General features: G+C 43.7%; 1 protein-coding gene across 1 annotated transcript in view; it reads left to right on the plus strand.

Annotated features, from left to right (window-relative positions):
• SDC2 (syndecan 2) overlaps positions 1-16,265 on the plus strand; it is a 105,574-nt gene extending 89,309 nt beyond the window's left edge. Inside the window, exons 3-5 of the mRNA XM_036263990.1 lie at positions 7,556-7,689; positions 13,930-14,065; positions 15,013-16,265. Of these exons, the coding sequence (XP_036119883.1) occupies positions 7,556-7,689; positions 13,930-14,065; positions 15,013-15,176 (434 nt within the window). The 3' untranslated portion in view covers positions 15,177-16,265. The remainder of the gene's footprint in view (positions 1-7,555; positions 7,690-13,929; positions 14,066-15,012) is intronic.
• Positions 16,266-22,571: the final 6,306 nt, after the last annotated feature.

Below are 22,571 nucleotides of genomic sequence, written 5' to 3' on the forward strand. Positions count from 1 at the left end.
GCATGCTAGGAAAGTCTTATCCAGGACCTCTGTTGCTTTAAATTTTCATTGTAAACTCAACAAATGGTAAAAGTTATGCTGAACATAGATGTCTGATAATCAGATTGGCTTGGGCTTCAAAATGACCCAGAACAAATTAAAGTCAACTGTATCTTTGGTAGAGATCTAGCTGTATAAGAGCGAGTGTTTTAAGTTAGAAGATAGCAAGTCTGAAAAAGACAAGAGAGGTTGTGGCTGACCTAGTAACAATGAGCCCACAGAGCAATCCTAATGTAAAAATAGCCCTGGTTATTCTCGGGAGAGCGATAGATATTGCACACACAGATTCAGTGTGAAGAGTGCCTCTCCATAGCTCACAACTCTATTAATATATTTCGCTCATGGCACCTCTTTTTTTTCTCTAGCACCTCAAAACTGCTTTGTAACTGTCATCTTCAAAATGTCCCAGGAAATAATAAAAATGTATACTTTTTTTATCCCCATTTCACAGATCTTAGGAATCCAAGAGTTGTTAGAGATCTGTAGCTGTTGTCCAAGTTATTTTGCTGATTTCTGCCAAGATTGTCCTTAAGTTTAATATAAGAAAACAGGTTCACAGTCCTGCTCCTCTGTTAATCGCCTTTTTCCCATTGGGGTGAAAGGGGTTTGGAGCGGGTCATTTGAAGTCCTGAGCCCACTAATCAGGTAGCTCAAGTTGAGGCTTAGACGTGGGCTAGCATTGCTGTGCCCTGCCCCAGCCTTGGGCCAATGGTTGCTGGGAAGAAGTTCATCCTTGGACATTGAAAGGCCTCTCACACTGCACTGAGGATGTTGTTTTCGGCTCAAAGATCGTAGAAGTTGTAACTAAAATTTGTAGAGCGCTGACTGTGTGTCGGGCACTGTTCCTATCCTTATAACGTCTCTGTAAGGACATTTCCATTACTATCCCCATTTTTCTCAGGAGAAAACCTGAAACAGGGAGAGATTAGGTAACTTGCCTCAAGTCACTCTGTTAGAAAGTGATGGAGCTGGGATACAAACCAGGAAGTTGTGTCTTTCACTGCTTTGCTTGATGGCCTGCCTCCCTGTGTCATAAAACCCCACTCTAGAATTAGGATACCCTGCCCTGGCCAGTTTGGCTCAGCAGTTAGAGCATTGGCCTGTGGACCAAAGAGTCATGAGTTCAAATCTGGCCAAGGGTACATACCTCAGTTGCGGTTTGTCCCCAGCCCTGGTTAGGGTCGTGCAGGAGGCAGCCAGTTGATGTGTCCCTTTCACATCAGTATTTCTCTCTCTCTCTTCTCCTCCTCCTCTCCTCCTCCCACTCCATCTAAAGATATTTGGTAAAATATCCTTGGATGAGGATTAAATAAATAAATAGAATTAGGACATCCTGCCTAGCTGATGACTGGTTACAGCTGGAAACTGGACTCTCCCAGGGTTTTGGCCAGTGTTATCTTTGTCTTCACTCCTATCAAGCTAACCAGTGGGAAAGCATATGATCTAGGGGAAAATGGCCAAAGGCCCAGAGGGTACTTTCTAGGTGAGGAGTTGGGGTCATGCTATATATGTGGGCCTAGGATGGGCATTAGTGAATATGAAAACTTTAGCCATTCACTTAAAGATTTCATAGACATTTGCTGTGTGCCAGACACTTAGCCATATACTTGGGACACAGGGAGGAGAAAGATTTGGTCCTTGTCTTCAAAGAACCGAGTCTGATGAAAGAAATGTAGAAATGAGAAAAAATAATTGTAACAACAGGTCATGGGTAACATAACACAGGAAAGTGCTGTATGTCAAGCATTTAAGAGGATAATGTAGAACCTGGTTAAAGATGGTGTGCTGATCACACACACCTTCACACCTTTTAATACCCAGCTAAACTGACAGTAAAGGAATTCTGCCTCAACTCACAAAGGCAAACAAACAGTACATAAGACAAAAGCTACAGTGTTTCAAAAGTTGGGAATCAGATGGGCTGTTGTTATAGACTTGGGAGACATGAGAAAGCTGAGTTAGCCAGCAGTGGGGGTGGGGGCAGGGAGCCAAGAAGCAACTCACTTAACTCAGCAGAATCCCCTTGGGACCTGGGAATTGGTGGTACTAAGTGATACTAAACTCTGGATGATAGGTCAAAATCCTGTAGTAATTTTTTTAAAGAATAGTTTATTGATTTTAAGAGACAGAGCGAAACATCAATGTGAGAGCGGAACATGAATCAGCTGCCTCCTGTATACCTTCTTCCCAGGATTAAGCCCACAACCCAGGCAGTTCCTTGGCAGGAATTGAACAGGTGACTTACTGGTGTATAGGACGATGCCCAACCAACTGAGCCACACCAGCCATTGCAAAATTTTGTTTAAGAAGCAAGTAGTGAAGCACTGACTAGTTTGGCTCAGCAGTTAGAGCACTGGCCCTTGGACCAAAGGGTCAGGGGTTTGATTCTGATCAATAGCTCATACCTGGGTTGCATGTTTGATCTCTAACCCCGGTTGTGTGGGAGGCAACCAGTCGATGTGTCTCTCTCACACATTGATGTTTCTTTCTTTCTGTCTCTCTTCTCCCTTCCTCCCTCCCTTCCACTCTATCTAAAATGGGGAAAATAAACATCCTCGAGTGAAGATTGACAAACAAACAAAGAAGCAAGTGGTCAAAGGAAAACTGTGATGAGTGTAGACTGTGTGGTGGTAGTCCAAAGCAAGGACTCCAGAGTGCCTGGGTGCCACCCACCAGCTGTGTCCTTGGTAAATTATATGTGAGCTCTCTGTGCCTCAGTTTCCTCTTAAGTGAAATGTGGAAAACAATAGTACCCACTTCACTGGGTTACATAGTTAATGTATGTAAAGTGTTTAGAACAATGCCTAGCACATAACAGGTACTATATAAATGTTGACTGTTTAAAAGAAAAAGAACTCTAGTACACTGCTGGTGGGAATGCAGACTGGTGCAGCCACTATGGAAAACAATATGATGTTACCTTAAAAAATTAAAAATTGAACTGCCATTTGATCCAGTGATCCCACTTCTAGGAATATACCCTAAGAAGCCTGAAACACCAATCAGGAAGAATGTATGTACCCCCATGTTCGTAGCAGCACTATTTACAATAGCTAAGATCCGGAAACAGCCCAAATGTCCATCAGTTGATGAATGGATAAAAAAGCGGTGGTACATATACACAGTGGAGTACTATGCAGCTGTAAGAAAGAAAGATCTCTTATCCTTTGAGACGACATGGAGGCACCTGGAAAGTATTATCCTAAGTGAAACAAGCCAAACAGAGAAAGACAAGTTTCATATGATCTCACTTATTTGTGGAATATAATGAACATAACAGTCTGAGGAATGGGGTAGTCCCAGAGACATGGAAGTAGGGTACAGACTGACAATCCCCAGAAGAGGGGGTGGTAGGGGAGACATAAACCACAGAACTTATATGCATGTGTGCATGAACAATGGACATGGACAACAAAACTGGGGACAGGGCGGGGAGGGGGGAATCATTGGGGTGGGGGAGGAAAAGCATCTGTAACAAAAATAAATTAATTAATTAAAAAATAAAAAAAATAAAATTTGTTCAAAAAAAAGAAGAGGCAAGCAGATTCCCTAATTTCATCCCACCATAATGCAGCAAAGGGACTCATGTTTCCAACCTCAGAAGAAAACTGGAGGTTTATTATCTGGAGAGCAAAAAACAGAGGGTCATTGGACTAGAGTGCACCAGGCACAGGTGGGACTGGGGTACCATGTTGAAAACAGAGAACAAGTTCCTAGACGAAGAGTTATTTAATGCTGAGCTATTCCAGTTGTCTTCTCCCTATCAGTTCTGGAACACTGACAGCCTGGCCTGACTCTCTCTGGGGAATTGGATCAACTCAGAGGAAACAACTCCATGATACTAGCATTGGGAGCTGGCCAATAAAACACACAGCTCTCTCTTCACTCTTGATGCCTACATGTGGCAAACCTCTTCTGTGTTACAGTGTTTCCTCTTAGGTGTGACAAGACAATCAAGGCTCCCTGGACGCATATGGAAACATTTGTAATATGAAAGGTGGAGACCTCCTCAAACTCCAAAACTGGGAGAGGACAGACACTCACAGGGAGAAGAGAATTTATAGACAAATGTATTACATTTAGAAAGAGAAGAAGATGCTTTAATGGTAAAACAAGAAGATGCTGTAAAAAAGGAGCATCTGAAGCTGGAAAGAGCCCTTAGAGAGTGGAAATATTGTGTCAGAGATGAAAAACTCATTAGAACATGAGAAGATATAGAGGATATTCATTTATTTAACAAGTGTTTGTTAACCACCTGCCACATCGGGGAACAGATACCATTCTAGGTATTAGGAATACATTAGTAAATAAAATGTAACAATGCTTTCTCAGGTGGTGGAATAATTTCATTTATTCCTTTTTGCATTTCCATGTTTTCAACTTTAATGTGTGAAAATATATATATTTTTTTAACCAGCATTCTTTTTATAAGTAAAAATATTTATTTTAACGATTCAGTGACAGTGGGAACACGGAGAAGGAAACAGTTCCACAGTGGGGCAGGGGCGTTGATGTTGATTCTGGGCAGGACGGTGTAAACAGGGCTCTCCCGTTGGGAGCTGGGCTCTGGCTGGATGTCGCAGGCAGAGAGAACAGCGAGACTGGAGGTCAGGGATGGAGGAGACGTGGCGGGGGCCTGCCAGGTTTCTGGCTTTGGCAGGAGGGTCGGCGTGTTGGATGAAGAGGGTGACTGCTGCAGAAGAGCTGCTGGAGGTAGATCAGTCACCCCCAACTTCACAAGCCCCGGCTTGAGGGAATTTTCTACTTTACAAAATCTCTTCTCCCTCACAGACTCGCCACACCTAGTTTGCAATTCACATTTGTAGCTGTTGTGAACCAAGGGGGTCTTGAAAGCCCTTAAACGTTTTTCTCATTGGAAAAACATTTTTAGTGAAAAAATGATTCAGTTTAAGAGGAGCACATCAAGCATAGTCTCTGTAAAACATTGATGGAAACCCAGGTAAGCTGATAGGAAAGAGCAGCGTATTTCTGGAGCCCTCATTACGGATGGCACATTTACAAAACATTTTATGTGTACAAAATGCTTTCACATGTATATCACGTTTGAACCTCTGGGAGCTAGTTATTATTTTCCTCATTTTACAGATGAAAAAACTAAGACTCAAGCATTACTGGCCAAGGTCACAGAGCTAATATATGCCAGGACCAGTAGTACTAGGTTTGTTGGTTGGTTTGTTTAGGGCCAAATCCAGTATTCATTCCAATGTGCCCTGGCGTTTGTTGTCTATATAATGCGTGTACATGCTGAAATTAAAGGAGACAGTTGATATATTAAAATATTAGAAAATGAACCATGGTCATAGCCATTGCACTGTTTCCAGCACGTTACCTCTGAATTTCCCAGCTGCTTATTATATTAACATGATTCTGTGAGGAGTTTCAGTCTTTGTCATTTGTCTCTGTCTGGGGAAACTGGTTCGTTTGAGTTACAGAGTTTGCGTTTATTGGAGAGATTACAAATTTGACAAATGATGAACTTAAAAAGAATGTTGTATCTGAATGTGAGAAATTCTCAATGTTATTCTGGTAAAAAGGTAAAAAGAAAAGAAACCAGTGGCTGATGACAGCCGATGGTTACTCCCTTGGTGACAGATACTGATCAGACCCTGTATGAGCTGGGGACTCTGTTAGGCACTCAGGGGACAATCAGATGCAATCCCGTGGCCTTATGGAGCCTCTGGTCCTGGAGGGGAGAGTCCAGTCTGTACAGATAAATGTGTAATTACAAACGGTGATAAATGCATTGAGGGTCAGAAAGGTGGTGCTAAAAATTTACTTAACAGAAGATTCTGACCTAGTATGGCAGGGAGGCCCTCCTTGAGGAATGGCTTTGTGCTGAGGCCCCGAGGGGGTTAGGAATTACCTAGCCTCGCTTTCTGGCAGAACAGGAGGGGACCACAGCTGGACCACGTGGGACAACCGGGGAGATGTTGCTCAAGGAAGCTGGTAAGGTGGGCAAGGCGGGGCTTGAGGCACCTCGTGCTCATCGGAGAGCCGTTGTAACAGCTTCAAACAGGAGGGTGATCGGGTCACAGCCAGTCTGGAGACGGGACTGAAAGGAGGCGGGTAGGATAGTTCCTGGAAAGGGGGCAGTGGCTTCGATGACCGTGGCTGACCTGGAACTGGAGGAGGGTGTTAGAGGGAGAGAAGGTAAGAAGGTGCAATCAGGAGAACTGGGTGATGGATTCAGTGGGGTGGTAGGAAGCAGAAGTTGAAAGTGGTGCTTTAGCCCTGGCTGGTTTGTCTCAGCAGTGGAGCCTCGGCCCGCAGAGCAATGAGTTGCGGGTTCTATTCCGGCCAAGGGCACGCACCTCGGTTGCGTTCATCCCTGGCCCTGGTCGGGGTCGTGCAGGAGGCAGCCAGTGGATGTGTCCCTTTCATATCGATGTTTCTCTCCCTTTCTCTCCCTCCTACTCTATCTGAAGATAAATAGTATCCTTGGGTTAGGGTTAAAAAAAGCGGTGGTTTATAGAAATGGAGAGTTCCATTCACTGCAAGGTGGCCCCGGGTTCGTGGGGCAAGAGGGAGGGGGCTAGTGATTTCTGTTTTGGATATATTAGAGGTGTATCGTACCTTTGAGGCATTCTAGTGAAAATGTCAAGTAGGCCAATGGATATATAAGTCTGAATTTCAGAGCAGTGATATAAGCTAATATATAAACTTAGGTTTCTTTTCTATTTTGATGGCAGTTGCAGCCGTGCACGTGGATGAAATAAAAAGTGTCGAGTAAGAACAGGCCTAGGAATGAATCTGAAGGAAGTCTTGCTATTCTGTGTCCAGATAGAAGGGAATGAACCTGCAAAGAAGGCAAATAGCCAAGACATGAGGGGAAAGCCAGACATGAGGGCTTCAAACCCATAGAAGCCCAAAGAGAAAGTATTAAGAAGGAGATGATGGTTGACAAGTGTCCAGTGGGGCTGGGAGGTTCGATTAGATGAGAACCACTCTAGCAAATACCACAGGATCTAGAAGCATGGAGGGTTTTGGTGACCTGAACAAAACAAGACCAGAGTGTGATGACCAGGAAGATCTGACGAGAGGGCATGGAGCAGGGGGTGAGGGCATGAGCTTGCGAGGAGCCAAGCATCACTGGAAAAGTCTGGCCCTGCTGACGTGCCGAGGGCAGCAACCCCTCACATAGGGTCCACTGGAGAGTTCTCCTTTTTTGGTTATTGTTTTGTTATCTTTTAAAATAGAAAATGTAGCCTGTGGAAGGGAAGAAATCTCAGTGAGCAGGAAAGATTAAACATTGCAGGTGAAAGAAGGGCTATTTGAGAATATTCAGGATGATATTATTTTTAAAAAATTGCCAGGCTGCCCATAGATCCACTTTGAAATCATTTCTTCATCACCGTGAAGACTGCAGAATTCTTGATGAGCAGGTTTTTTGAAAGAACACGGCTCTGTCGGTGTCAGCCTTAGACAGTGTTATCTGATCATGTGGACATCTGCATCCTGATTCGTGTACTCAGCTCATCTTTGCTGCTTTTCCCAGGAGCTGACGAGGATGTGGAGAGTCCCGAGCTGACGACAACCCGGCCGCTTGCAAAAGTACCGTTCACTAGTGCTGCTCCAAAGGTGGAAACCACGACACTGAAGATGCAGAACAAGATACCTGCTCAAACGAAGGTGTGTTTTGTTTTGCATTGTAATCAGGTTACTGTAACTGCCTCGCCATTTGATTATACAGAACAGTTCTTTTCAGAGGCCCCATTTAAAAATCTAGAAGGACAAATGGTGTTTATGTTACAGTGTTGTCAATGGCTTTTACCTACCCTTTATGATCGTCTTGACTTTTGCTCACCAACTACTCTTTGTGTGTAAGTTGATTTTGTTTTTTGGAGCAGTCTTAGGTTACAGCAAAACTGAATGGAAGTGCAGAGAGTTCCTTTTACTGCCTACCCTACGTACGTACAGCCTCCGCCACTGTCACCTACCTCCACCGGAGGGTACGCGTGCTGTGATCGAGGCACCTACATCAACACGTCCTCATCACCTAAAGGCCATAGTTTACATTCTTTGTGTTGTCTTTCTGTGGGTTCTGACAAATGTATAATGACATGTATCCACCATTATGGGATCACACAGAACGGTTTTACTGTCCTAAAAGTCCTCTGTGCTCTGCCTGTTCTCCCGCACCAAACCCCGGCAGCCACGGGTGCTTTCACATGGTTTCACATGGTTTTGCCTTTTCTAGAGCATCATGTGGTGGAATCATGTAGCATCCTTCACTTAGTGATATGCATTTAAGGTTCCTGCATGTCTTTTCATGCTTAATAACTCATTCTACCTACCTACTTTTATCATCCAGGCCTAGCTTATTCATGAATATTTTTTAAAGGGTGGTCCTTTATAAGGAGTTCACAGCAAATTAAAAAACAAAACCTTCTCATTTTATTTGGCGCAAGCCAAGACAATTTATTTTCATTCCGTGAAGAATGTGCTCTGAGTTAAAACCACTGTGTACTTTACATATGCTGACACGGTTATGGGATAAGGAGACTCCAGATGCTAGTTGCAATAAGTTTTTTTTCTCAAAGTCTCCACCAGCCCATTATCAATGATATGTGAACTTTGACCTCTTTCCGTGATAATGGTGAATCTTAGTGCATCTCTATGTATTCATTGTGAGAGCTGACTTAGAAAGAAAGAAGAACAGTACAAAGATGAAAACTCTAAGACTTGTGATTTTGGCTTATTAATGTTATATTGCAGTGAACTGGCCACCCACATAAGCTTTTTAAGTTGAAAAATGCATATTAAAGTCTGAAGAAGGCCTAGGTTTCAAACCCTGGAGCTGGTCAGATATTTGAGCTTCTCTGAGCCCATTTCTCATGGGTCATTGAGCAGATTAAATGTGAGGGCAGGTTACTTGGCCCCTGACACCAGGTAACATTCTGCAGGCCTTGACTGAATTCCGTTAGAGCAGTCGAGACCAAACCACTTCACCGAATACATGCGTGTGACCAGTGCAGTAGTAGACCTCTAGACAGTCCGGGCCGCATGCTGCTCACGGAAACTGAGAACCGAAGTGGCCCCTTTCGGAGCTCACCTGTCTGTCGGTGCCAAGCTTTAGGAGCAGATAGGCTGTGGAAGACCGTGTCATGCGGGCAGTGAGTGACAGGCCTTCTCTGGAGTAAGAGGCGTCCCTCTGCAGACAGGAACACGGGTGGGCTTCCTTACCCGTTCATTTCCCTTCCCTTCCAGAGTTCCTTTGTTCCCTCCCCCCACATCTTCTGTCCTCCCAGTGACTGGGAGGATGGTGAATGACACAGCTGGAAGGGTGTCTGCAGGGATGGAGCAGCCAGGTCAACCCTCTCCAGACTGGAGTGCTCTCTGTAGGTTAAGAAGGGTCCTTGGCTGATCGGCTTACAGGCCAGGTGATAGGAAAGAAAGGAGAAGCTCTGAGCAGTGAGGCAGACACACTTAGCAGGTGCTTGTCTGTGCATGGTAGCTGCTCTGTAAATGTATTAAGTTGAATGAATACAAGAAGGGAGAAGGGGAGAAATGCAAAGTACCAGGTGCAGTTGATGGTAGGGACACCTCAGAGCACATGTGGCACAGTTATCCATTGTGGCTGCTGAACATGCATTGGCTTTATCCCCCATTCGAGTTTTCTCTTCCCTTCCCTAAACTCCAGTGGCAGTGCTAATGAGCAGTGAAAATGTTCCTAGATCACTTTTATTTGAAGCACTAGTCATGACTGAATCTTTTTTTTTTTTTATCCTCACCCGAGGACATTTTTCCATTTTTTACTCAGATAGAGCGGGAAGGAGAGAGAGGAAAAGAGAGAAACATCGATGTGAAAGGAACACATCGAGTGGCCGCCACCCACATGACCCAACCAGGGCTGGGGACAAACTGCAGCCAAGGTACATGCCCTTGGCGGGAACCGAACCCGGGTCTCTGTGGACTGTAGGCTGAAGTTCTAACCACTGAGCCAAACCGGCCAGGGCTTTTTTCTTTTTTTAAATCCATACCCGAGGATATTTTTCCATTGATTTTTTGTTTGTTTGTTTTAATATAGAGTGGGAAGGAGAGGGGAGAGAGCGAAAGAGACACACATTGATTGGTTGCCTTCTGCATGACCCCCATTGGGGCTGGGGATCAGACCCTCGACTCTTTGGTCCACTGGCTGATGCTCTAACTGCTGAGCCAGACCAGCCAGGGCCACAACTGAATCTCTTGATACCAGTGACCATTTGGACTCACTAGCTTGAGGCAAGAAACTCAGTGTTGGCTTTCAGTGATAAACAGCATCCTAAGCCAAATCTAATTTGACGAAGAGTTCTAGTCAGTGGACAACAATGGATTAACAATTGATTTAAGTTTTTAAAAATTAGCTTTAAGGAAGTAATTGTGTCTGGTCAAGATAAAGAAGATAGATGTTTGGCAGATAAGCTCAGAAATTAAATATCTCCAAACATTTTAATATATTTGTATTCCTAGTATCATGTATGTCCAATGTAGTAATAATTTCACTCCTTCATGGGAGATTTACTGAGTGCTACTTGTTATGTGTCAGATACTATTCTAGGTACTGATACTTGATAGTATTGATAATGAATGATATTAATACTAGTGATTAAATTTTTTATTTTGTAGTTATAAGGCACAGCTAAATTAAACATTGCCTCTAGGATACCATTAATGTAGACTTGGCTTTTGAATGGGTCTCACAGTGGCATTAATGTCACCATTATAGATATTCTTTCTAGTTTGTTGTGAATTTATGTGACAAAAAAATAAAAAGAACAGTGATTTGTTCAAGCAGAACATTGCTCTTAATCTTTTCCTTCCATTACATTTCCATGGCACTTTAACAGGTAGACATGGATGTGACAGATCTTTAATTGGCTTCATTTAATCATCTGGGCTGCCTTTGGTACGTCCGTTCTGCACATATATACAAGAATTAAAGCATTTCAGATGAATTGTATACTGTAGAAAGAATTCTTCTTAGTCAAGCCCCTGTTTCCCTACAATAGAACTTTTCAATTTAAAGAACAAATGTTCTGTTCAAAGCACCCGGAGGCTTGTGCACTGATGGACCATCCCTCTGAGAGCGCGGTGACCCCGATCTGTGGCGACCTGCTGTCCCACACTTGTGGAGCCCTGCAGTGTCAGCTGCTTCCCTGCTGCTGGATTGCAAGCTCAGTCGGGGGAACTGAAGTGCTAACTCTCTCAAATGACTTTAGGGACTCAAAACGCCTGAGGGGCATCACGTAATTTGTCATAGCAGTGGGACAGAGATGATGTGGGGAAGTTACACTTCATCTCTCATTTCACAGTGGCAACTGAATGCCCATCTCATTTGCCACCCGGCCTTGCTTACCTCCTTCCCTCGTCCTGAGGATCCCCCATTCGAGTTCGCTCTTCCCTTCCCTAAACTCCAGTGGCAGTGCTAACGGGCAGTGAAAATGTTCAGAACCCGGAGAATCCATGTTCTTATCTGTCGGCTTGTCTGTCCTCCTGTCAGGCGGCCGACCAGCGACCGGATTTCCTGAGAACGGAGACACTCAAGCAGAGTACTTACTGCCAGGGAGTTTCCCCCTTTTGCTTTATGTTGGTACAGAAGGGCCTGAGAAGACCTTTCGTATTTTCTTCTCTCACGGTGATGTGAGAGAACAGTGAGATTCTGGGTGTATTTTGTGCAGCTGTGAAATGACCGTTCATCCATAGCCTCTGCTCTTTGCAAGTTAGAGCACGCTGAGGTGTCGGTCAGTGCAGGGTTTCCTGTGGCTTGGGAAGGTCAGACCCTGGATCACACTGTGCTACATACTGTCTTCACTGGAAGCCAGATGCTCTGTTCACGAGGCCCCGCCCCACTGGCCTCACATACTTTGGAGTTCAAGTGGATCTACCTGGTCTAGTTAATGGTCCTTCTTAGAAATGCCCATGACCTTAAGGCACCCCAAGAAGATGAGATATTTTCAAGGTTCCTTAATTGTCTACCAGGAATGGGGAACCTTTTTTCTGCTAAGGACCATTTGGATATTTATAACCTTATTCTTGGGAACATACAAAATTATCAACTTAAAAATTAGCTTGCTATATTTGGTCAGGCCAATTTGGTGAGGCGTGTGATGTTAGCTGGTACAGATCTCTCAGGCCTTGTACGGCTCACAGGCCGGGCGTGCCCCACCCCTGGTAGACTCTCGATATAAGTAGCAGGCTGCCATTTGGGATGAACCCTGACCTTCAGAAAGCAATCAGTCACTTAACTGGGCCACAGCTTAGAGTCCTAATGAAGATGGTTGGCTATTCCTGGGAAGAGCAATAGAACTAAAAAGGATTATTGCCTTAATAACAGCCCAATGTGTTGACAGTGTTTTTTATCAATAGTGTTGACCAACAAAACTGCAGGCTCATAGGGAGTAAAAAACTCATGTAAACTGAGACTCTCTAACCCAGTGGTTTTCAAACCATAGAATTGTCTGGAGAGCTTTATAAAAACAACAAAAATCAGTGGTAGCTCCCCACCCAAACCCATGGAAGCAGAATCTCTAGTGGTAGGGCTTCCTCTTTTTTTTTTTTTTTTTTTTTTTTTAACCTTTTAGGTTTCACTGCATCTGCAGGTGGATGGACAAGATGGACAGTGATGGAGCTGGGTATTAGGAAGTCAGCAGATGATTTATGTGTTGATGTTATAGACTGCAGCGTGTTCTGGGTTTTAGAGAGATGAAAGATGAGGGAGGGCTTTGCCAAGGACAGATGGACAATGAAAAACGTGAAACATTTGGATTGGAGTTAGGAGAAATACATGAACCAAGGCACCGATGTTAAGATTCATTTTGGTAAGGAGGTGGCAACAGAGATGCCTGTGCAGGGTTTCCTACTGGGGATTAGGCTCGAAGGAGTCTAGAAGCCTCCGAGGATATGCAGTTACGAGGTTGTGGCAAGAACTTGAGTGTGAGGTGACAAGACCTGAACAGGGCTGTGGACATGAGAATCCAAGGGGGGAACTTAGTGGAGAGAATGGTGAAAGGCAAATGGAGACGCTTGTGACACAGCAAACTGTGATACAGTGTAGAATGTGCAAAAACAGTTACCTTTGGGGGCTCTAAAGAGTAGTTGGTACCATTAATGGAAATAGAAAGAAGATTGATCTAATTCTGTGCTGCAGCCAAGGGTTAGTGCCCTATAGGCTGCTGGGTAGATGATGATAATGCAGACTGGGGACGATGTTTTAAGAGTTTATTATCTTAGACTTATCCTTTAGAATTGTAGAATACCCAAGAGCCTGAGCGCATTCTTCATTGGTTGAAAAAAAACGAGGTCCGGAAAAGTTTGATGACTTAGGGTCACGCAGGAGCTACTTGCAGCACCCAGGTCCCCTGAAGCTGTAGTTCAGGGTTCACTGAATGTGTAAGAGGGGTACGTAGAGGGGCGGATTGTAACACAGCACGGGTGACTGCCCACAGAGTGGGATCGGGAAGAGCCTTGGAGAGCACCTGGAGAGAATGCATGAAAGGTAGCTGTCAGGTGCCCTGTGTCGCAAAGGCATGGAGTAAGGAGAACCGGGGACAATGCCCCTGGGTTGGAGCAGCCAGAGAGGGAGGGCCTGAAGTCAGAAGCTTGATGAGAAGGTACAGATCTTGTCAACGGAAACCACTTAACCATGTCATCAGGATTGTTATGAACTCACCACCGATCTTGCCTATACACGTGATTTTCTGTTACACACAACCAGGAACTACGCAAGCTTATCACAGGACTCACCCATTTGGTAGAAACATGACTCAAAGTAATTATCCCAATTATTTTCTAAACTCATTGTTTGAAAAAAGAAGCAACTTGGAAATACAGTTATTATTCTTTTTAACACATTAAACACATCTTTTTAATCTTTCCCTTTTTCCTTACCAGTCACCTGAAGAAATTGATAAGGACAAAGTTCACCATTCTGACTCAGAAAGAAAAATGGACCCAGCAGAAGAGGATACAAATGTGTACACCGAGAAGCACCCAGACAATCTGTTTAAAAGAACAGAAGTCCTGGCAGGTAAGGAGCCTGGTAGGGGGCAGGTGAGAGGGTCCTTAAATGGGTCTCTGTTTGTCTAAGTGAACTCAGAGGTATAGCCAAAGCTTGCTGCATGTTACCTTTCTACTGAAAGCAGTGTGGGGTGTGGGGTTGGGAGGGGGTCTCATTCCAGAATGAGAGGCAAGAGTTAGTTTATTTTCTGTCAGCTCCCTCAGCCTTGTCTTTGGCCAGCCATTGTGGGGAGGAGAGAAGAGGAAAGTTAGGGTCTGAATGGGTCCAGAGCAACTGGGTGTGGGGGATGGCAGGATGTGGAGATGAATCAGGCTTGCTGCAAGTCGTTCTGATTTCAAAATAAATGTAAGAAAAGGACAAGTTCCTCATGGAGAAGGCAGCTGACACAAGTAACTCCAAGGCACTAAGGATGTTTCTCTAATTGTAAAGTATCTGATGAAAGTATTAACATTTGAGTTTTGAGGGGAAGATCTGCAGGATCTAAGAACACATAATCCTTGAAAGAATAGTTCCATATCCAAGTCTAGGGGGAAAAAAAAGTTGCATGCTTTTTTTTTCCTACTTACTCTTACAAAATTTAAGTAAATCATATCATGCTTTGTGTTTTCACGGAAAAAGCAATTAGAAGATTAGACTATGAAATGTGAGAACTGAAAAAACTAAAGAATCTCAAAGTATGGAATTAGTTGAGCTCACAGCCAGATTTTTCTTATTGAGGCTTCTGGGTGATATTATTAATGCAAATCAAAGAAAGGATTGTACCTCCCCAAGGAATGTCAGATTTGCACAATTGCCCGGTCGCTTCATTGAATCCAGGTTTTAAAATTGGGGGGGGGGGGGGGAGGTTCAAATGAAGCCTTTTATGAAAGTGTTGTAAAATAGATTGGGCTTGACAAAGCTATTTCTGCAGCCCTTGAATCTCTCCTCAAAGTAATCTCCCTTTTGGTGTGTTTCAGCTGTCATTGCTGGTGGCGTGATCGGCTTTCTCTTTGCAATTTTCCTTATCCTGCTGTTGGTGTATCGCATGAGAAAGAAGGATGAAGGAAGTTACGACCTTGGAGAACGCAAGCCATCCAGTGCTGCTTATCAGAAAGCACCTACTAAGGAGTTTTATGCGTGAAACTCCCACTGTGTGTCTCTATTTATGAGATCACTGAACTTTTAAAAATAAAGCTTTTGCATAGAATAATGAAGATCTTTGTTTTTTGTTTTTTTCATTCAAGAGCCATCCTGGCGCTTGAATGATAAAATCCCATTGTATTTAAAACTTTCCATGTATTTCTGTAGAACCACACCAAGTTAAAACTTAACATCTGCAGTGTTCTGTGCATAGCAGTGGCAAAATATTATGTTATGGAAAATTCTCAATGTTCATGGAATCAGTTTAAATTTTTATGCGCAAATATGAGATGATTGTTTTTGTTCAATGGTTCATAGACGAACGCTGTTTAATTTGTCAGCATGTCTCTGACTGACCTAACCAAGTTGGTCTTACTTTGTTAATTTATCTCTTGCTCCCTTCTCCTCGGCTCTCCCCTTTGTGTCCTTGGAAAACAGAACAAAACTCTATGCCTTTTGTAGCTGTTACGGTGCAATTTGTCTTTGGATAATTCAGAAAATGGTAATTTAGTGTATATGTGATTTTCAAATATGTAAACTTTAACCTCCACTTTGTATAAATTTCTAAGTGTCAGACTATCCATTTTACACGTTGTTTTTCATCACCTGTAGCTTCTGCTAGATTTGCAACAGCAAATTACTGTGTAAAATTGGATTATTACCAGAAAACTGTTTAGTCCTATCTAATCAGATCTTCTTTTGGGAGGATTTGATGTGAGTTACTGACAAGCCTCAGCAAACCCAAAGATGCTAACAGTATTTTGAGAAGTTGCTGCAAATTCCTTTGGCCACTGTATTTGTTAATTTCTTGCAATTTGAAGGTATGAGTAGGGTTTTAAGGAAAACAAAAACAGTTTTTGTTTTTAAAAATGCATTTAAGTTGTAAACGTCTTTTTAAGCCTTTGAAGTGCCTATGATTCTATGTAACTCGTCACAGACTGGTGTTAATAAGAATATATAACAGTTAAAAAAAAGTTGGTATTTTATAAGCACAGACAATTCTAATGGTAACTTTTTTGTAGACTTACGAATAGACATAAATTGTAATTTGGGAACATAAAAACTACTGAATAAATCATGTGGCCTAATAACTAAAAATGTCACTGTTATAAATTTTGTACATTTCGATCAAATGTACATCTCCCCTTTGCTAATGACCGTCTGCTTTCAAAAAGGACATGGGTGTGATTTCCGAGTGTCCCACGGCATGTGTACGTCAGCCCAAGAGCTCCTCATTAAGGCTGACGCAGATTTGCTGCCGAATTGGCCAGAGGAAATCCGAATGGATCACCCTTCTGTTGGGGCGTAGGTATTAGAAGACAGCCAGGGTGGGAATTGCGAAGTTTGCAACCTTTATAGGAGACCTGATGGCAATATTGAGACAGATGCCTGCTTTTGCAAAGAACGTTTAGGGCTGTAAATTCCAAAGAACGGAAGAGAACTTTCCTGACCTCAGTATCTGAGATTTAGTTTTATAGGCCGAGTTACCTTTGAAACTGTGCTCCAAATCTCTCCTGAAGCTTAACCGAATCACTAATAGCTGGAGCACCATCATTCACACACAGGGCAGGACAGAGGGCGGGCGGCTCTGTAGGAGAGAAGGGCCTCGCTGCTTAGGGTTGAGGTGGCAGCAGCGACGCCCAAGGAGATGGAAGCATGAGGGTCCCCTGCCTGGGTACCTTTTTCTAACTGAACACTTTCTTTTTCTGTGTTACCATTCGTTTTGTTCTAAATTGTGAGCTGCCTAAGTAGGAAGAAGATGGCAAAAACAGCAACCTTTCCCACGCATAATTTACTTTTAATAACTATGAATACTTCATTTAGAGAATGTTCCCTAGAGTTGCCACAGAACTCATTTCTTTAAAAAAAATGTAAAGCAACACTTGGGACTGTGTTTAGTTCAATTCTTAATGGCCTTCGTTCTCAGTCGCCTGCCCTATCACTTACAGAATCAATCCACTCTGGAGTGATGAAAAGGAAGTGATAGCAGCTTCTAAATCTGCGTGATGTCCCTCAGTTCAAGGTTAAGAATCCAGTGAGCATCCCTCTAACAGTGCAAAGCATAGTGCAATTCCGTTAGCAGAATAACCACTGCCTGGAAAACCTATGCCAGGAAAAGAACATTTCTGGCAAATATTTTGTCACTGCTGTAAAGCAAAATATTGGTTATAATGCCAAAATCAAGTCTGTCGCGCGGAAAGTGAAAAATAATTGTATAGACCGACATTGAGTTTTCTTCAACTGCATGCTTTCTGCCTAGTTTTATTTTTATTTTTTTTACTTTTAAGATGCAATAAATAGTGCTATAAAAAGTGTTAGTTATGATGACCAAGTTCAGGAAAATTTTGGTCAACTATAAATATTAAAGCCAATGTGAAAATTTCCTGTTTCTTTAACCACATGTAAATGATTTTCTTTGTGTGAATATGGCTTTGTGTTCAAGAGACCTGCAGTATTTAAACTGTCCCATTTTCAGCATAGGGGGTTGGGGAATGGGATGAGCTCATGGTTTTTGAAAAGTTTCCACCACAGGTGAATAGTATCTGAACTTCAGGATTAGGACCTGGTTAATAAAATTGAATTTGGGTTAGACAAGTTTGCAGAAATTGCCATCTATTAATGTTAATAGTTGGTAGTTTCAGATCAACTGTTCAGTGAAGTGGTATTTTTCTGATAAACTCCTTTTTGCAAATTAGACAAAATGCACTTGCTTATTGAGGAGGTAATCTGTTTTATAGGGTTTAGGAGACTCAGCTAAATAAGTAGAACATAATTAATGATCCTACTCTGGTTGCCCTAAAGAACTGAAATGTCCTACAGTGGCACTGAATCCTGTAAGAACAGGAGCAACAATAACTTAACAGTTTTTAGTAGGAGTTTATTTCTTCACTCTCTTAGACACTTTGAAACCTTAAGGAAAATTTTGGTTAGAAGCAAAATAGAAAACCTAAAAATAATGCAGGGTTTATTTTATAAGCAGGATCTTCTTTACAGCCTTATTATAATTATATAATGGGGTGGTAGAAAAATACATTTTTAATACATTTGGTTTAAAAAGGCAGTGACTGCCCGGCCGGTGTGGCTCAGTGGTTGAGCGTTGGACCCATGCACCAAGACGTCGTCGGTTTGGGACACATGCCGAGGTTATGGGCCCAATCCCCAGTGAGGGGCATGCAGGAGGTGGCTGATCGATGTTCTCTCTCACCGATGTTTCTATCTCCCTCTCCCTTCCTCTCTCTCTAAAATCAATAAAGAAAAAAATAAAATAAAAAGGCAGCGAGTTTAGACAATACAATCTATAACTTGAGTTTCTAAGCTTCTGGCTGACCACGAGGAGACCGTACAATGTTTCTAATGAAAAGGAGTCAAGCCAGATGATAACTTGGAGTGCTATGAATTGAGTAATCACTGAAGTTTTTTTCGGTGCTCATATTTTATTACAATAGTGAAATTTGAGATTTGACCATTTCTGGGGAATTAGATTTTGCTGGCATAGAAAACTTTAAAAAGGATGGAACAACTGTTAGCCATTTAGTGGTAAAAACAGAATTAACATGAATTTTGTCCCACCCACCTAACTCTGGGTGACTTCACACTTTCGATTTATGGCTCTAAGATTTTGTTTCTTTTTTATTTGTCTGTTGCCTATGGTATTTAGCAGGGCCTTTGCTGACCAAGGTCTCTCTGGGAGCAACTTGATTTCCTGGGAAGCGGTGGGAGGGGTGTAGCCGAGGCAGTGGTTCTAGCATTCAAATGGTGAAGTGAAGCTTTAGGTTTTATGTCTTCAGATGTACTGAGCACAGACGAATTCACTCCGGTTGTCTCAGCAAAATAGCGTTCAAGCAACAGATGCTTGTATGTGTAAGGCATCAGAGGCTTCATCGATTGATATTTGCCTACTGACTGTGCCCTGGGCACTCTTGTAGAGGCTGGGATTATAGTGGTGAATTGGGTAGACAGAGACCCTGCTCTCATGAGGTTTCGAGAGGGGTACACAGTGGGAAAAAAATCAATCAATAGAACAAGTGGGAATTAGCAGGGAGTGGTGAGGTCCATGAAGATGTAATGCAGGCTGATGTGAGGGACAGAAGGACCGTATCAGCCCAGATAAGCTGGGTAGGCTGCAGTAACCATCTGAAAGTCTCAGCCACCTAAACCAGCAAAGGTTTATTTCTTGCTCAGGTGACATGTCGTGGGTTGGCAGTTCTCTGACTAATTCTCATCCTCAGCCCTGGTCTTAGGCCAGCCGAGCAGCCACTATCAGGAACATGGCCTGTCACTGTGGTAGAGGGAAGGGAGCGGTGAAGCTTCCACCCAGCAGTGACAGGTCACTTGCACCCACATTGCATTGGCCAAAGCGATTCGATTCATACGGCCGCACCTAACTTCCAGGGTTCCAAGAAGTGCCCTCCTACTTTGTGCCCGAAGGAGAAAGATGGGATATTTGTGACCCGCTATCACTGGTCAGGAGAGATCTCTGAGAGGGGAAGGCTGAACGGGTGGAGCCAGCTGTGCTCAAATCAGGAGCCCTCACCAGGGCAGGAGCTTGGTGTGTTGGAGAAATAGTAGGGTCGGTGGCTGCTGAACAAGGGGACAGTGGTGCAAGAGGTGGAATGATGGGCTGAAGAATGCAATTGCCTTATATTTCTGTTCTTTCTTATTTTATTCCCCTCAAGGAAGCCAGGCTGGATCTCTACGATATAAATGACTTCATGTTACCCCCTTCAGTGGCTCCTATAGCACTTAGAATAAACTCCTGACTCCTTACAAGTGCCCTCAAGCTCTTCAAGAACTGACCCCTGGAGACGCAGTGGGGTAGCATGGCCAGTTAGGAAGCCATCATCGTTACTTCGGGGAGAAATGGCGGTGGCTTGGCCTCAGATGGGAACAGCAAAGACGGAGAAGACTGGAGGCCCTGTTGTGGGGAGGTGGAATCCACAGGTCTTGCTACAAGGTTGGAAGAAGTAGGGAGTAAGGAAAGAGGGAAGCGAGGCTGACACCCCTATTTTTGGCGGAGCTGGGTGAGTCTCGTATTAAGAGGGGCAATACCAAGGAGTTGGCTGGTAAAACAGAAGTTTTCTTTGGGCCACATTAAGTGAGGACTCTAGGCACCCAAGTGGAGGTGTCAGAGAAGAAGAATAGGGCTCAGAGAAGAGGTCTGAACTAGAGATGCTGATTTAGTAGTAGCGTCCACCCTTCGCCTGTTGGTACACTGAATTATTTCCTTCTCTTCCCTTCTCTGCTCTGTATAGAAGTTAGAGTAGGGAGGGGGATCATCCATGCAAACTACATTTCCAAAACTTCTTTGCCAATGGCTTCTGGGAAAGTTTGTCCAAGAGACGGTGCTGGTAGAAGAGTAAAGGTCAGGAGGAAGGGAGAAGCTCAAGTCCTTTCCCCTCTGCCTGCTTTGGGCAGTGCTGAATCCCCTCTATGGTTTGAATTCCAGTGGACAGACTCTCCTCCAAGTTCCCAGCTCTCACTCTTCCTAAACCCTCACAAACCTCTTTCCCCCTTTGCCTCTCCAGCGTTCGGGAGGGTAGCAGCTTCCTGCTGTTGCTGTTCTCTGGGTCACCTCACCCTCTCCAGTTTGCCCTTCCAGCTTTTCCAACATTCTATACATGACCAGCACGGGTTCGAGTTTCTTTCCTGGACCCCGACTGATGACATAAGAGTGAACAGCATGTAGATGGTACTAAAAGCCCTGGGACTAGATGAGATTATCTGGAGAGGTAAGTAGATAGAGAAGGTGGGTGGCCCTGGTTGCCTTCCAGCCATCTATCTCTTTAGAGGAACCACAATCAGGTTCACTCTTTAGCTTGGTCACAGGACCGGATTTTCATTTTAGCAGATGCTTAGCAGGGAAACAATCTCTCGCTGCAAAGGAGGAAACCTCCATGAGGCATCATCGAGAGCTCACGTTTGAGCAAATGAATAAACATGTTCAAGTATCCACTTCCACCAGGTCATTAATAACATACAGTATAAACTGCCTTTTTTTTTTTTTTTTTTTAAGTAATTGAGCAGAGGATTAAGAACTATTTGAATATTTAGAAAATATTTCTGGTATCTGTATTTAATGGGAAAATAATCAACAAAACCGTAGCTATTCCACGTGTAGCCTTATCCTGTAGTCACTGAGAGCAGGACTTTTGCCTCCTTGATGACATTCCACTGAGGTCAAATACCAGAGTGCACTTGGATTTCCTCTGTCCAGTCCCGTTTCAGGGAAAAGCAGTAAATATGGTACAAAATGTATATGGACTGGACTCCATGTTAGACCCAGAACTTGGCGATCATACAAAGCTTCTTTTTCTGATAACCAGTTTCAGTCCTTTCCTATTTTTACTAGATAACTTTTTTTTCCACTTAGCTCATCTTTTCACGTGTAAGGTAAAGATAGTAAGGTCACCCTGGCCGGTTTTGTTCAGTGGTTAGAGCGTTGGCTTGCGGTCCAGAGAGACCCGGGTTCGGTTCCCGCTAAGGGCACGTACCTTGTTTGCACTTTGTCCCCGGCCCTGGTTGGGTCGTGTGGACGGCAACCACTCAATGTGTCCCTTTCACTTTGATGTTTCTCTCTCTCTCTCTCTCTCTCTCCCCCCCCACTCTATCTGAACAAAAAATGGAAAAATGTCCTTGGGTGAGGATAAAAAAAAAAGATCATAATGTCCACTGCATTGACTGTGGGAATTCAATAATGCACATTTAATGAGGTGGTGCACTTAGCACGGAACCTGGCACCTGGTAGAACCCCAATACAGGAACATTCATTCATCCCCCCACCAATGTCTCCCAGGCACAGTTCCAGGTTTGGGAATACAGGAGCCAACAAAAGTCCCTGCTCTCAAGGAACTTACATTCTAGTGGGAAGAGACAGACTATAAATATGTAATATATTGATGAGAAGGTGAGGTTTGAGCAGAGGCTGGAAGGTGGTGAGGGACTGAGTTACGGTGGGTGGAGCTGGGGCTCTGGGGCTCTGGGGAACCTTGCAGGCAGAAGGAACAGCAAATGCCAAGGCCTCGAGTGTGGCCGAGAAGCAAGGGAGCTAGAGACGAGAATGGTGGCCGTTAAGTGAAGGTTCCATGGGCCAGATGGTACATGTATGTCCCTGTAGCTGATGTAATGACCTTGGAGTGCCATTGCAGGATTTTGAATCAAGGAGGGACATTATCTGGCCTATGCTTATAGGCTGTCTTAAGCTCTGGTAAGCATTGGAAGCACTGGGAGCACTGTCAGAACACAGATTTCTGCGCCGCACCTCCGGCGTTTCTGATTCTGTAGACGTAGAACCTGAGAACTGGCATTTCCAACCACTTTCCTAGGTGCAGCTTCTGCTGCTAGTCCAGGGGCCCTACTTGGAGAACCACTGCCTCAAAGGGATTGATTTGCTACTATG

The sequence above is a fragment of the Molossus molossus genome, unplaced genomic scaffold (assembly GCF_014108415.1).
Source record: "Molossus molossus isolate mMolMol1 unplaced genomic scaffold, mMolMol1.p scaffold_m16_p_16, whole genome shotgun sequence".
In the NCBI taxonomy this organism is placed as follows: Eukaryota; Metazoa; Chordata; class Mammalia; order Chiroptera; family Molossidae; genus Molossus; species Molossus molossus.